This window comes from Pyrgilauda ruficollis, unplaced genomic scaffold, assembly GCF_017590135.1.
Source record: "Pyrgilauda ruficollis isolate IOZ18807 unplaced genomic scaffold, ASM1759013v1 scaffold4, whole genome shotgun sequence".
Classification (NCBI taxonomy): Eukaryota; Metazoa; Chordata; class Aves; order Passeriformes; family Passeridae; genus Pyrgilauda; species Pyrgilauda ruficollis.
The window spans coordinates 18,452,515-18,467,153 of record NW_024525489.1 but is presented as its reverse complement, the minus strand read 5'-3'; the positions used below and the strand labels follow the sequence as shown (position 1 = coordinate 18,467,153).

Here is a 14,639-nt window from a genome sequence, read left to right as displayed (position 1 = left end):
AATGTCAAAAAGAAAATAAGTTTATTTTTCCTAAAAAGACAGCTTGAAATATTATATTAATGAAATTCTGGTTTTATTCCACAGACTGAAGGTTTGTATTCAATCTTTTTATGCTCTGTGCAAGTAAGCAAAGGTCTCTTCTGTTCTTTTGCATTAAAAAGAGTTATTGGATAGCAGACTATATAATAGAATAAAAGTGCTTAAGGGCAAAATATTTGAGGCTTAGATTTTTCCAGCAAGCAAATTTGGCTTTTTAACATTTTTTTCCAAGTTAGGTCTTCAGGCTTCTGTGCTGTGTAGTTCAAAATGATGCACTGACACTCAGTTCCCATGTTTGCTTGTGGTAAGAATTGTGAGACTAAATTTCTGATACCTCATACAAACTGGGAGGAGGAGTTACCTGTTATAACTAAATAAAAATAAATTTATTTGAGAGAAGAATTTACAGTTCATGATGTCAAACTTGACTTACACTTCCAGTAAGTGTGTTTGGTTTATACTGCCTTAAAAAATAAATACATAAATACCACTGTGCAATTATTTTAAATGGTGCTGTCTTTATAAATATCAAGCACTTTGCTTTTACCACTACATTTGAATTGTAGTCACTGTATCTGCTGAATTTTTTTTTTTTTTTCATTTCCAAAACCAACAACATTGGCTGTTGCAAGACTAACGAAAAAGAGGGCTATGTATTTGTTAGGAAGAGCTCTTTGGAGATACACATATATGCATTTTATGTGTGTATGTGAACGTATCTATATAAATATCTTAAAATATATATAGTCACAGTGTAGCATATAAAAAAAGTATAATCTCCATTGATTTAACTATATATTTGCTATTGGCATGGATAATTTTATTTGCAGTTGAGCATTGTGCGTTCCTTGAAAGATGAGAAATGTTCAGTTGCCATTGGCTGTAACTACTTTTTGTCATATACATCCTCCTTTGGTCTGCAAGCCATAATCAAAATAAAATTCAACTTCCCCTGATTCTTCTCAATAATCTGAATATACAACTTGCACAGTTATCTCCAGAACATTCTTTAACAGAAATCAAAACCCATAATGAGATGTTCTGCAGGAAGCTGCAGAACACACTGCAGGGCACTTGCCTAACACTGTATTATGAAATCTTACCCTGAATTTTAGTACATTAAGAGGGTACTTTCAAGTACTAAACTTAAAATGTTGCATATAATTTTACTGGAATATGGCCTTATACCTTAAAGCCAGATCTGAATTGAAGATGTGAAATTGCAAATACTTACAACATTGGTGGCTGAGAAAAAAAATGGTAGCAGCCTCAGCCATACTCAAATGTTCTTAAATGATCTGACACCTTTGGAGTTGTCTGGTAGACTGTACAGTGGAAAAATAATAAAAATCCTATTTTTACTTTTAAAAATAGTTATTTCTTTAAACTCTATAAGTACTTTTGAGCTTATGCTTTTGTCAGTCAACAAAAATGCAAATGAGTAACATCTTCAGCTAAAACATTGTAGTGGGAATAGGAAAAATAAATCTTTAAAAAGCCTGGTTGTTGCAATCAATACCCAGGTAGTTTAGGTGACAGGTATAATTGATATAAATGATTTTTTGTTTTATATTGAGTTTTGCTAATTCCTTTGCTTCCTTCCTGTGAAGGTATTGGTCGAAGCAGTCCACTGGGAACATGTCTACTGTACATACAACCTCCGTGACTGATATGGATGTAATGAGGTTTTTTTTCTTGTTTCATAGGTCTTGCAGTCATTCCCCTGACCAAGGGCTCAATAAACACATTCAGGCTTCTTATGAAAAACAGCTCTGCCAGCTGAATGGCAGGAGGCTTATGGGTTTGTTTGCCAGGCTTCTCTGGGTGTATAAACCAGTTGCTGCAGCTCTAAAAATGATATGACTGGTGCAGTAGTGATTTTCTGCACTGAAGGTGGATGCTGACAGGAGTTATGTACTGCAGATATTTTACTGAACTCTGAAAAGACTGTGCTGTAATACAACATTCCCAGATATAGAATTCTCTGGTTCTGATTTCTTCTAGCGTGTGATTTCCTCTCCATCATTATCTTCTGTAGACTTATATTTGTGGGAAACCAGTCTGTATGACAGTGCTTTACCATGTAACAAGGAATTGTTTTCCATTTTTTTAATTTAATATATTTTGGCTCCAGAGCATACCTCAGTTTCCTGCATTTATTTATGTGTTGGGGAAGTGCACGAGGGGCACAGAAAATGCATGTGCCCTGTGCCTGTGAAGGTTAGGACTGAACTTCAAATCTGTTGTGCCAGGCAGCAACTACTTCGAAAGCTGCCTAGCTGGGTTTCTTTTGATTCTAAATGCTCTATGTAATTTCTAATACTGCCAAGGGGAAGCACATGGGTTTTATGTATTGGTCACTAACTATTCTGTGAGGGAGTTAAAAATACCACACTGGAGTATTAATAGCTTTTCTCTGAAAATAGTAAATGCTTCCTGTAATTGAAGAGTAAGCCTCTTGCTGTCATTCTAGTATAAACATGTCATGAGAAATCCTCGCTTAAAAACATCTTTTGCTCTTGTTCAGTGTTTGTCAGGTTCAACTCCAGCCATGGCTTCCCTGTGGAGGTTGGTTCAGATTCCAGCATCCTCCAGCTGAAGGAGGCAGTTGCCCAGCGACAGGGAGTTCCAGCTGACCAGCTGCGGGTGATTTTTGCAGGGAGGGAGCTGAGCAATGACTTGACACTGCAGGTAAGAATTGTTGGTAGCTTCTCGCCTGGACTGCTGCCAGCTACACTGCCTCTGCCTCTAATGCTGCCAATCTGATGTTCATGCCTGAGATCTAATAAAATAAATAGTGCCTGGGGATTCCTTGAACTTTACTCCACACTGCTTCATTAATTCTGACCTTCTTAATTATGCATTAAAACAGCAAGCAGGAAGGGTAGGGAAAGAGAGAGAATATGAGAGAGAGAGCTGTGCCTAGTGAATAAATGTTTACTGACTACAGAAGCAAGCCATGCACAATTTCTGTATCTGTTCAATTTCTATCTTACTTATTCCATTTGAATCTTAATGAAGAAGGATGTGAATAAATTGCTCTAAATCAGGCTGCACAGTCATCACATTTTATAGAATTTGTAACCCAATTGTGACCCCTGGAGGATAGCTACATGGCTGCTGCTGTGCCGTGTGCTGCTGTGCCTGCACAGGTGTGTGATGCTGGAGGGGTGGTTCCAGATCAGAAAGCCCATAAAAGTGTTCTCCAAACCACTGAACTCATGAATGTGTGAAGCTAAAAGCGGAGAAGGGAGCATAGAAGAGAGCTATAAGTAGGTATCTGAATTTCAGCTCCTGAAGGTTAGCAAAGCATTCTCTTCAATAAATGCAGAGGGCTGTTCATCTGTAGTGAGCAGTAAGAAGCACTGAAACATAGGTTCAAGTTGCTCTTTGCTACTGCTACTAGGGCAGCTGCAGTTGCTTTATTAATAGTTTTGTTTACCCTATGTGTGCATTTGGTAGTATATTCCAATAGCCAGGGATTAGCATAAGATCACACATTTAAGACAATTGGAAAACTTTGGGAAACCTGACTGGCCTTTCAGCATAGTGCAAATACTTATTTAATGAAATTGCCATCCTTCTCAGTTGTATCAAAGAGCTGCAGACACCACCTGTAGTAGTGCAGGTGATTGCATAAAAAATCCCTCACGTGTAGAACTATTCAGATTAATTTGTACTCGTATTTCAGGCATATTTTTGTACTCAGAATGGCTGCTAAGTGTGAGTACAGAAAGTCACTACCGTATTGATGACCTATCACTGTTTCTCCTTGGGTATGGTATTTGTTGCTTTGCAAAGGGCTTTAGGGAATTCCAGCACACAAAGGAAGGTGTAGAAATGTGAATTGCTTTTAGTCTCCAGTGCATCAGCTGTGAATAGTGTTGATGCATACCTGCAGTGTGTGCTCCACATACATGTGAATACATATATATAAAAGTGTAAGAATTAAAAAAAAATCATGTGAATTGTAGAAGCTGTCAGTTGCCAGTTGCTGGATTGGAGTGTCTGTGTTCTGTCAGAAGCTTCTGAACCACTTTGCTTTTCCTGGCAAGCTGCAGGTGTTGGTATTACTACCATTTTGTGACAGCATGAAACACAGATTTTCAGCCCAGTTTGACACTTGCAACCAAGTTTGTTGTTGGCTACAGCATACAGTCTGTTGCCAGGGTAAATTAAAAATGGTGTTCCAGATATATAGACCTCCTGATGATGTAATTTCCTTGTTTTGTCATAATTATCATGTCTAGTGAAGACTTCCTATTATTTAGTGAACTGGATCTAGATTCATTGCTTAGACTCTTGATTTCTAACTCAGATAGAAAATTCAAAAGCTGTTTCAGATGATCCAATTCATACTTCTGTATTTAGGTGTCTTAAATATTGCATTGATTGATATCATCAGCATCACTTTTATTCTAGATATTTTAATGCATTCTACTTTGCTGCTGTGTTTCTTTCTTTTTTTTTTTTTATTGTGTATATTTATTTATCTTGGAAATTTGTCAACACAAGAAGAAGAGCTGAGTATTTGAGGTGTTTGGGTTCCTGTGGTAAGCTGTCTGGGTTTTTTGCAGAAGCTAATAACAACTTGTGTGCTAATGAAATACTAACTGCTGGCATTTATGTTGCGTTTGTAGTTTTCGAATTAACATCAAATATGAGCAAATTAACTAACTCTTGTTTCATAGATCTGTGGATTTGGATGCAAAATAAGAAAAATTCTACTCAGCCAATGTTTTAAATTATTTCCTTTTACAATAGCATAGAATTTCTGATAAAATAATTTTGTCCTCTTGTTTTTCGTAAATTACTTTTGAACTTATTTGCCCACGGTATTGTGGAAGAATCTTGAGGTCAACAAAAAGACCTGATGATTATTGCAGATAATAAGATTATAGAGGACATGAGAAAAGCTGCAGTAATTTCAGGAGTGTGGGACAGGTATATAGGAAATACTCCAGGACAGCAAACTTTACTGGTTTCATGGCTCACAGAACAACTAGATTTGGCTTGACAGCTACCTTAGAATCTCAGGCAGCTGATACAAAACATAACTGAGAATGTGAAAGCTGTGTTTGTTTTCCTCTTTGGATAGAAGGAAAAATCATTCCAGGTAGTGGAGACTTGTAAAAAATAAATGAAGGTGAAATGGACGATGTTAAAGAGAAATTATTATTAGAAAGAAAGTGCCAAGTCGAGATCTTAAGAATTTAATATCAACAACAGTAAAAAATTTGTAGGAGGGATAGAAGTGAAATATGTGTGGAGACATTTAATCTGGTACCACAGATATGTGTTTTTCCTTGAAAAAAGAAAAGAAGATTAGACACTGATTCCACTGTACACAAGGGAGATCAGTATTTGAGCTGGAGACTAAGGGACAAGTAGTGAAATTAGAGCCATGGTAAGCAAAGATTGGTAATGACTGGATGAAGAATGAGACCTGCAAATTTGTATCTCATAAGAAGGAATTCGAGCAATAAGATGATTCCTAAAAGCCTAGCAAGCAGTGTCACTTAAATGTGCTAAACATTCCAAAGAATGATGAAGAGCTCCCTGCTGATTACAGTTCACTTTGGCATGAGTAGAAGTAATTAGTTAATATAGACCCAAAAATAGCAATTCTTTCAAAAGATTGTCGTGAGTGTGGAAGAATAGTGGAAAGATCTTTCTGTAGGAATCCTAGGATGGAAAGAAGATCAGAACCATAGCAGAGTCACCAACAGAATAAAAAGGAGGTAGCTGCATATCAGGGACCTTGAAGTGTTCTAAGAGGAGGGGACTGCTTATAGTATTGTCATTGCCTCAGATAATGGCAAAATGAGTTAACAAAGCTTCTGGTAGTAAAGTCTGTAGCACGTATTGATAAACAATTTTGTTCAATGCAAGCAATTTAAAAGTTACTACTGATAATAGCAGTAGTATTATATTAGTGCAGACTTCCTCTTTCTTGGAGAACTCGAAGTCCCCTTGTGTGAAGTTCTTTGCAAACAGTTTGCAGGAGAGATTCCCTTCCTTGCAGACCTTATAGTGTAAATGAATAAAGCAGACAAATGATGTGATGGGAATCAGTAGCTTAGCTTGTCCTCAGTCAGTAGCAGAAAAGGGATAGAATTTAGTCTGGTTTCACAATTCTGTACCATTTATTTTTGGCAGTGTTTCCCCTGTAAGGTAAAGCTGGAAGATACTGTTTTTTGAAACAGAAAAAGACTAAGCATGTGTTAAGTAGCAGAACTTGTTAGCTTTGTGTAAAGCTGTGCTCCCCTGAGACAACTTCTGAGTCAGTGTTAGCTTGCATTTGACTGCAGCATAGGCTTGAGGCTTGGAGCATAGGTTTCACATTAATTTGGCTTTGACTGCATCCATCCATATAGGTGCTTGCCTAAAATAATTTATACAATAATTCAAAAAACAACAAAGCACAACTAGAATTTATTGTTAAATACTGTGAGCTCATCAACATAACTGAAAGTGAGTAAAAAGGAATAGCACAACTGCAGTAGCAACAGATGATCATCTTTGCAGAGGGAAAAGAGAACTGATAGGGAGAAATGATGCTGTCTTTTAGCAAGAACAGGTACTCGAACAATGGAATATTGCATTTCATCAAAGAAGGACCTTGTGTACATAAATGTATGGCAACTTTCTTGCTCTCTAAGCACAGCCAATACAACAGAGCTTCCAGGAGTTCTTATAGTGCCTTGTTTCATTTTAATGAGGGTTCAAAGAAGAAACCAGGTGACACAGTGTGAAATGTGTCCCTCACCAGGGAAAAACCTCCATGTGTAATTATAAAGTACTGAATGCTAAGATTAGGTTGGGTCTTTTGACATAGTTACTGCCTTGTGCTACAGTTTTATGTATAGGATACCAAATCACTCACAGAAACAACTTTGATACTCAGCACTTCTGTGGGTTACAGAACACTGTTGAGCCAGCATTTGCATACTTAAATGCTGTTTGTAGAGAGTTGCCCATAGACAAACTGACTAAATCAATCATCATATGTGAAATTCAAAGAGAAAAAATAATTTTATGTGTGTGCATGTTTAAATCAGTATTTTTGGTCAATATTTGATTGATTTGTGGGTCTTCTTTTTTCTTGTAAAGCTGGAAGATATGTGTGTTGTACTTCTTCAAAACAAGAAAAGCAAGCTGAGATATACTGAGGTATATTATAGTAACAAGGAAATCTAGAGATTCCATGTGTGTGTTGCCAGGTAATGTGGATCGAGGACGGCAGTACTGTTAGCTCTTGGTTCTTTTGACAGCTGCAGACTCACTGTGACAACAGAGATGTGTTGAATAAATGTTTCCAAGACTTGTGTTAGGCCTGATGGTATTACACACTCACAATGCATGTGGAAAGTACCACAGAGCCATGTTTGCTGTGATATTAAGTCAGGGCTAGCTTGGGTCTCCAGATTTTCCATATTGTTACTTTGTGAAGTATTTTCTGTATTTCCACATTCCAAAGAGTGTTGAAAAGCTCCCTGCTGATTACAGTTTACTTTGGAATGAGTAACAGTAATTAATTAATATAGACCCAAAAATAGGAATTCTTTCACAAGGTTGTTGTGAGTATGGAATAGTGGAAAGATCTTCCTGTAAAATTGTGTGCAATTAAAAAAGAGGATACATTGCTCATTAATTGTTCTGCCAGATCAAGACCTAATTGCATTTATAGATGAGACCTTCAATCTCAGAAATGTATTTCCATTCTGCTTTTAAATGCACTTGTGTTCCAGTCTTGTTATGCTAAGTTTTTCCTCGATTTAGAAGACTACGAAAAATATTTAGCTATATCTAAATGAGGGGTAAATTCTCTTCAAGTAGTTTGGAAATTTCAAAAAGTGAATGAGCCATTTGTATTAAGGGCTACAGATTCTAATAAGGCCTTGAAATTTTCTGGGTGCTTCTTGATTCTTCTGACATTTCTTAATGTGTTTTTGTTGGCCTGCTGATGATTGAATAAACTGGGACAGGTTTTTCTTTGCAAACTTTCTTCAGTGTGCATGCAACACAAATGTGGTCTTAATTTCTAGATATATCTAGGTTTTGGTACCTAGATGAATTCTGTGTTGTCTGTTGAGTCTGGTTCAAGGGTTCCTGGAACAGGGGAGCTGGTTCCAGTGGTCTTATAGGAGTCTTACTGACTCATAATATTTCTGTATGTCCTATGCTGCTCTTTTAGATTCATTTCCAAATTTCTAAATTTGAGTTTATTTTGTTTTCCCCTTTGCTGACAGTTTAAGTAAGTTGTAAATCTATTCAATTAATTTTTATTCCATGGATGGTTGTTATTACTTTCTTTGTGTGCAAACATGTTCAGGCAACAGATGACTTTTACTTAAACTTCATTTCTCCTAGGCTGTTAAAATTCCCTGTATTGAGGCCATTAAGTGAATTTTGTGAAATAATTTTTGAAAGAGCTGTTGCTTTGTGTGGGTCTGATAGAGAAACTGCAATACTGCTTGCATGAAACACATTATGCTGATAAGAAACTCCTCTGGCAAAACACTCTAATTCTTTTCAGGACACATATCACATTTCAGAACAAAATTATCTTGAACATTGCCACAATATTAAATGTGTCTTTTGTTTTCCACCTACATACTTGCATTAGGCAGATACTTGTTGAGTCTTTTCCCCTTGTCATGAGTATAACTCAATTCATATGTTTACAGTGCTGTCCATTTTATCATTTGGATCCATCTTTAGGTTGCAGGAGAGAAAATGTGTAAGCAAAAACTTTAAAAAGCAGTGGTTGTTAAAGTGGTGGCAGTGAGTAATAACTTTTATGAGTCTCTAATTCATGACAGTAAAAGAAAGGTCAGCCCAGATCTTTCATTCATCACCTTTCTAAATTGCTTTGGTGAAAAAAAATATAGCATACAGAACATCATTACCAAAAACTGTAGCTGAACAAGCAGAAGGTGAGGGATGGTAGGGGTATTTTCTACCTTATTCCTTTCTTTCTCTCAAAGGAAAAACATGGTATTCATTGTTCTACTAGACTACATTCATAAGGAAGTATTGATAGAGATTATGTACTTTATAATTCACAAATGAAGTAGAACAATAATTTGCAAATATTTGTATTGTCTCAAAAAAAGAAGCAAAAATCAGGATTTGGTTAATGCTTTACATAGTGAAATTACTGGATTAAGAAATGGGAAATTGTGGCAGAGTATCTGTGAATTCTTTCTTAACATTGAAAATGTTGTCTCAGGAAAATAAAATTGTAAAGGAGGAATGGAAGGTGTTGGAATTTTTTTTTAAATAACAGGAAGCATACCAAATATATCTCCTCAATGTAAAGGTGGGATGTAGTTCCTTACCATTATTTCTTTGCTTTTGTTTTAATTCTACTTATCTAAACCTTTACAGCTTTAATTCTCTGAAATGTCATCTGCAATAAGTTTATATTTGCAATTATCAAGGTCACTCAGCTATTTAATAAACCATTCTGGGTTTCCCTATTATCTTTTTCTTTTTCAAGCTTTTTCACTAATTGTAGATGAAAATGTTGGAGGGATGGAGGGAAACTTGAATGCTTCATATCTGGTTACAGATTTCATCACAGATGAACCTCTGTAGTCTAGGGGATGCAGAATTATTCCTGTAGGGCATGGCTTTTATGTGTGATGGGATAAAAAAAAAACCTGGAGTTGCATTATGACAGCAAAGGCCCCATGAAAGTAAATAAAATTGGTCATCCTAAGGAAAATAACACAGGTACAGGCTCAAAGAGAAAGAAGACAATTATTTTAGGACTTATTGAAGCAAAAGTATGTGTGTAATTCCTTATGTGTCCTTAGAGCAACACTCAATGAATTTACAATTCTTAGAAGCTTTATTATGCACTCTAAAATCGAGTTGAAGAAATGAAAGTAAAGTGTTTTTTTTTAAAAAAATCTGTACTAAGGAATACAGTAGAGCAATACAATTTTGTCTCCTCATTTAGACTAAATAAAGAAGCAAAAGTACCTGTTCCTCAAATGAATAATTTTCCTCCTATACACACCAGGCTGTTATTTCATTTTTTTTCAGGTAAAACATTGGCTTCTTTGATTTAGTCAAAATTATACCACTGATTTTCCATGAACCAGTTTTCTCCCTCTCATTTTCTCTCCCTCTCATTTTCCCTCTCACTTATTCTCTGCCTCTTTTTCTCCCTCCCTTTTTCTCTTACAAACACACAAAATCCTTACTGTCCTGGGGAAGCTTCTCAGCTAGTGTGAAATGATAGACCTTCCATCCATAGAGGTTATGGGTGTGATTCCCATTCTCCCATTCCTGTGGAGTTCAGTTTTCAGTGATGTTCCTGAATGAATTGATGAGTGTTTTCTTCACTTGTATTGCTTTTCTTATTACTAGTTTCCCACAGTTCAAGCCATTTTTCTTGCTTCCATTTCTGCTTTTCCCAGTCAAGTTCAGGACTTTGAATTTCTGTTGCCACCCAACATCTGTTGCCCATTAAACCAGCTTAGGGAAATTTGTCCTTTCTTACACAGCCTAAGAAATAATGGGGAGAGAATGACAAAACAAAGTTGCCTTTCAGATCTACTCTACCTGACAATGAGTGGAAATTTCCTTGTACCTATGGTTTCTGTCATTTATTGGGTGATATGCTTCTGTATCACCTGGTGACCTCCTTGTTTCCTGATCTCCTTGTATGAAACCAAGGTATCTTTGTGTGCTAATGTATAAAAGATCATCAACTTATTTTAAGTAATTTTTAAAAGATGCATAAATGTTAGCAGATTTGGAGTGATGAGGTTGTACTTCTCATGAAGAGATGTAAAAACCCCCCAATCTTCTGGTTTTATGGTAGAATTAATACAAAAAAAAAAAAAGATACCAATAATGAAACGTCTTTAAACTGCAAAAACATTTCTAATACAGTTTTCCCCTATTAACTATTTGACATAAAACAGTACGATGGAAGCATATAAAAATTTTATTGTCATATATTTGGTACGCGTTATATACCAGAGCTCTGACTTCATGATTTGTTTCTTATGCAGCTCATCCCAAATTATCCTATAAAATATTTTTACTGTGCTACCTTGCCATCTTTAACATAGCAATCTATTAATTTGTGTCTTTCATGGTATGCAGCAAATTGTGTGTACAAAACAAATAAATGTATGCAAGTATGTTTAAGGAAAGAAAATAGTAGCTGCTCACCTCTTTAACCAATATCATATAACCTTTATTCCTGCCTTATTTTCATTACCCTACATGGTAATTTTGGGTCTTTGTTTACTATTTATCTTGCAGCAGTGTGTTTAGTACTACAGTTTAAGCACATCTAATTTAAAGTGTCAGAGCTTTAGGAAAGGAGGAAACAATCCAATTTTAAAGCATCTTAATGTTTCTGCTGTTGGAATCTTATAGCAAAAATGTCTCAAAGACCATAAATGGCAATAAATAAGTTAAACTGACCAATTGAATATATATCATTCAAAACATCATTCTTTATGAAAGTGTCCCTTCTTCCGTATAAATAGTGAAAACTGCAGTGCCTTTCTTCTGAATGTACTACGATGTTTAGCTTTATAATGCTAGTGTAACTTTTGTTTCTGGTCACAAAGTAGTAGTGGAAACTTCTTTTAGTTTTCTAAAAATAATTTTATCTTTTTTCGTGCTGTGAAAAATAAGGGAAGTGAGCAAGTGGTGCAACAACACAGCACAGTAGTGGTAACAAAGGGAAGAAAGGATACATGAACAAATATATACCATGCTTAGTGTCAGAAGTCTAGAAGAATTGTGGGAATTTCAGATAAAAATGTTTCAGGTGGACCTGAGCAGTTCAGCAAAGAAGATTACACCTATTTATATGATATTTACTAAATGTGGTGGTGATTAGATGAGCAGCTAAAGAAAAAAAATATTATTTGGCAGGACTCATGAAGTACCTGAGTGCTTTGTCCTACCAGGCAGGAAAGCAAGAGATAAGATAAAGGGTGAGATACACTACAGAGGACTGCAAAAGCATGGAAACTCAAGGAATTGAATTGCAAAAATATATGAATTGACAGCAACCACTGGCAAGCCCATTACCTAAAGCAAAACAAACAAAACCAAACAGTAAATTTTCAATGTGTTAATACTATTTGCACTGTAAGGCTGTTTGTGGAGGATATAAAGAAATGTGTTTTAAGGTCTGACACCTAAAATCCTAGAGATGAACACATTTTCACTTTTAAAAGAGGTGTGATTTTATTACAGCAATCAAGCTTATGTGGTAGACACGCTTAATGGGTCATCAGAATAATGTGATTTTTTAAGCCTATCTCAGATAAGATTAAACACTTTTATCTTGCAAAATCATATTTTTTTTAAAAATCAAAAAGACTAGAAGTTTATTCAGTATCTTTTTTAAAAGATTAAAATAAAAATCCAAATTGAAGAACAGTAATCCATGCAGGTCTATTATCTGGGAAACCAATTTTGAAAATACTCCAGCTCATTTACCTGACTTGAGCTATGCAGTGAATGCATTACCTACAACAATAAGTTGAAACAAAATATTAAACTTGCTCAGCATACTTAATATTTATTACCATTTTTATTGAAGGCAGATGCTGGGAATTGTTATCCTATAATCCATCAAGGCAACTGAGGAATTATGTAGGGCCGAAGTGCCTGCAATTCTAAGTACGTTATAGGAAACAAGATTTGGGGGGGGTTGAACTAGTAGCCATTGATTATTTTTTATATTTTCAACCACAAATGTTGGCCATATAAGCACTGTTCAGCCAAGTAAGCATTTAGCCTTATTATGAATTAGAGCTACGAGTTCTGATTTCAGAAGAGTGGAGAAACTGGATGCAGTAGCACATAACAGTGTTAGTACCCACACTATATGCTTGCAATGATTTGTGCACTTGCTTTTCAGAGGACCATTCTGCAAATGCCATCCTTTATCACTGCAGAGGTAATAAAAACAGCATCCCCAGAAGTGTTCATTTCCGATGGAATTCATTGCTGATCTCATCTATTTAAGTGAATGCAAATGAAAGCTCTCTCTCCCCTGTTTCTCTGAAGGATTGATGCATTTCTGACTCGTGAGCAATGCTCAGTGTCAGTCTCCAGAAACAAATGGAGGAAGATTGACACAGAATGTGTTCATGCCTCAAGTAGCCACAGGATTTAATCTCCTTGCATCTCTGGGTGTATGTGTGTCACTCATAAAGCAATCTTGGAATTACTTATCTCCTGACATAATTCAAATCTCTCAGAAATGTTATTTTCCTATTAAAAAGAAGGATTGGCTTTGCAAGGCCCCAGTGGGCTATAGTAAATATTGAAAAAATTGCTATCAATAAATAAATGAAATATAGAACCAGAGAGAGACTTAATTTTGTTCACATTTATGGAAACATCCATATGTTCTGTTGTTTCACTGCATTAGAGACATGCTACTTCCATTGTGATGTAATTTAGTGTGATGTATTGTGTATTTATACTTAAAACTAAAAATTGAATTTTTCTAGACACAAAGAACAGGAACAGCCCTGCAGGATACACACCAGCTCACTAGTTAGGCCACTACCTGCCATTTTAAAGTTGTGGTATACTGGAGGCTGTTAGTCAACATCAGGGTTTTTAGTGCTGCTTACGTAAGAGAAGTTGCATTAGAGTCCGAAAAAAGAGAGTATTTGAGAAGGAAGTCACCTTCCTAAAGTGAAGGAAGGATGAGGTTTTCTTTGGAGGCTTGTTTTGCCATTGCCCACTTTGAAATCTCTTTGTGGTAGGTTTGTTTCGTCCCTTTTGAAATTGTCAGCATGCCAATGCCTTTTTAAAAGATGCATACTGGGGACAGCATGAAAGGTCCTGTTGCTGAAGAATTGTATATCGTGTCCTGACTTTGTTACACTACAGGAAGGAGGCTGAAATATGCCTTTCAATGTCCTTATAACTCAGTAATCCTTATAGTTCTGTAACTTTTTGTTGTTTTATGCTTCCATTTTATTGAGGAAAATATTAGTTAAAGACAACATGACTTATTTGGCTATGTTAGGCTAGAAGCTTCCTGCAAGAGTCAGAAAAAACTTGTGACATTCACTCATATTTCTGACAGAAATGTTTTCTACTAATTATTTTTTGCCATTTTTCATTGTATTAGTAATTTATATCCCTGTGATTTGATTTTATTGGAATGCATTAATTAATTTGCAGCCATTCATTCTGGAATGTGGACTGATGATTTTGAGCTGAAAGAGGTGCTACGACCTGCTGCTGTGAGTCCAAGTGTGTTACAGCGCGAGCTGCCAATATTTGCTGCTTTCGAATTCAAGTCTACTCTTCTGTAGACAATGTGAGAGGTCCTTTTCAGTTCTTCTTGGGTAATCAAGGTACACTGACTGTGTAAGAAGTACTCTTTCTGCACACCCTGCTTTATTCACTTCTTATTCAAACTTTTTGTTCATTGTGTTTGTTGCTTTCAATTGAGTTTGCTGTAGTCAAGATTTTCTCCAATGCAGAGTTCAGGTTGATGATCTGAGGTCTCACAGACCAGCTTTTTGCACACTTCCTATACTGGGGCTGAAAATGTACAAGTCAAACTTGCAATCCTTTTTATCAAA

General features: G+C 36.0%; 1 protein-coding gene across 1 annotated transcript in view; it reads left to right on the top strand.

Moving 5' to 3' along the window:
• PRKN (parkin RBR E3 ubiquitin protein ligase) overlaps nt 1–14,639 on the top strand; it is a 677,999-nt gene that overhangs the window by 124,263 nt on the left and 539,097 nt on the right. Inside the window, exon 2 of the mRNA XM_041477165.1 lies at nt 2,567–2,730. Within this exon, the coding sequence (XP_041333099.1) occupies nt 2,567–2,730 (164 nt within the window). The remainder of the gene's footprint in view (nt 1–2,566; nt 2,731–14,639) is intronic.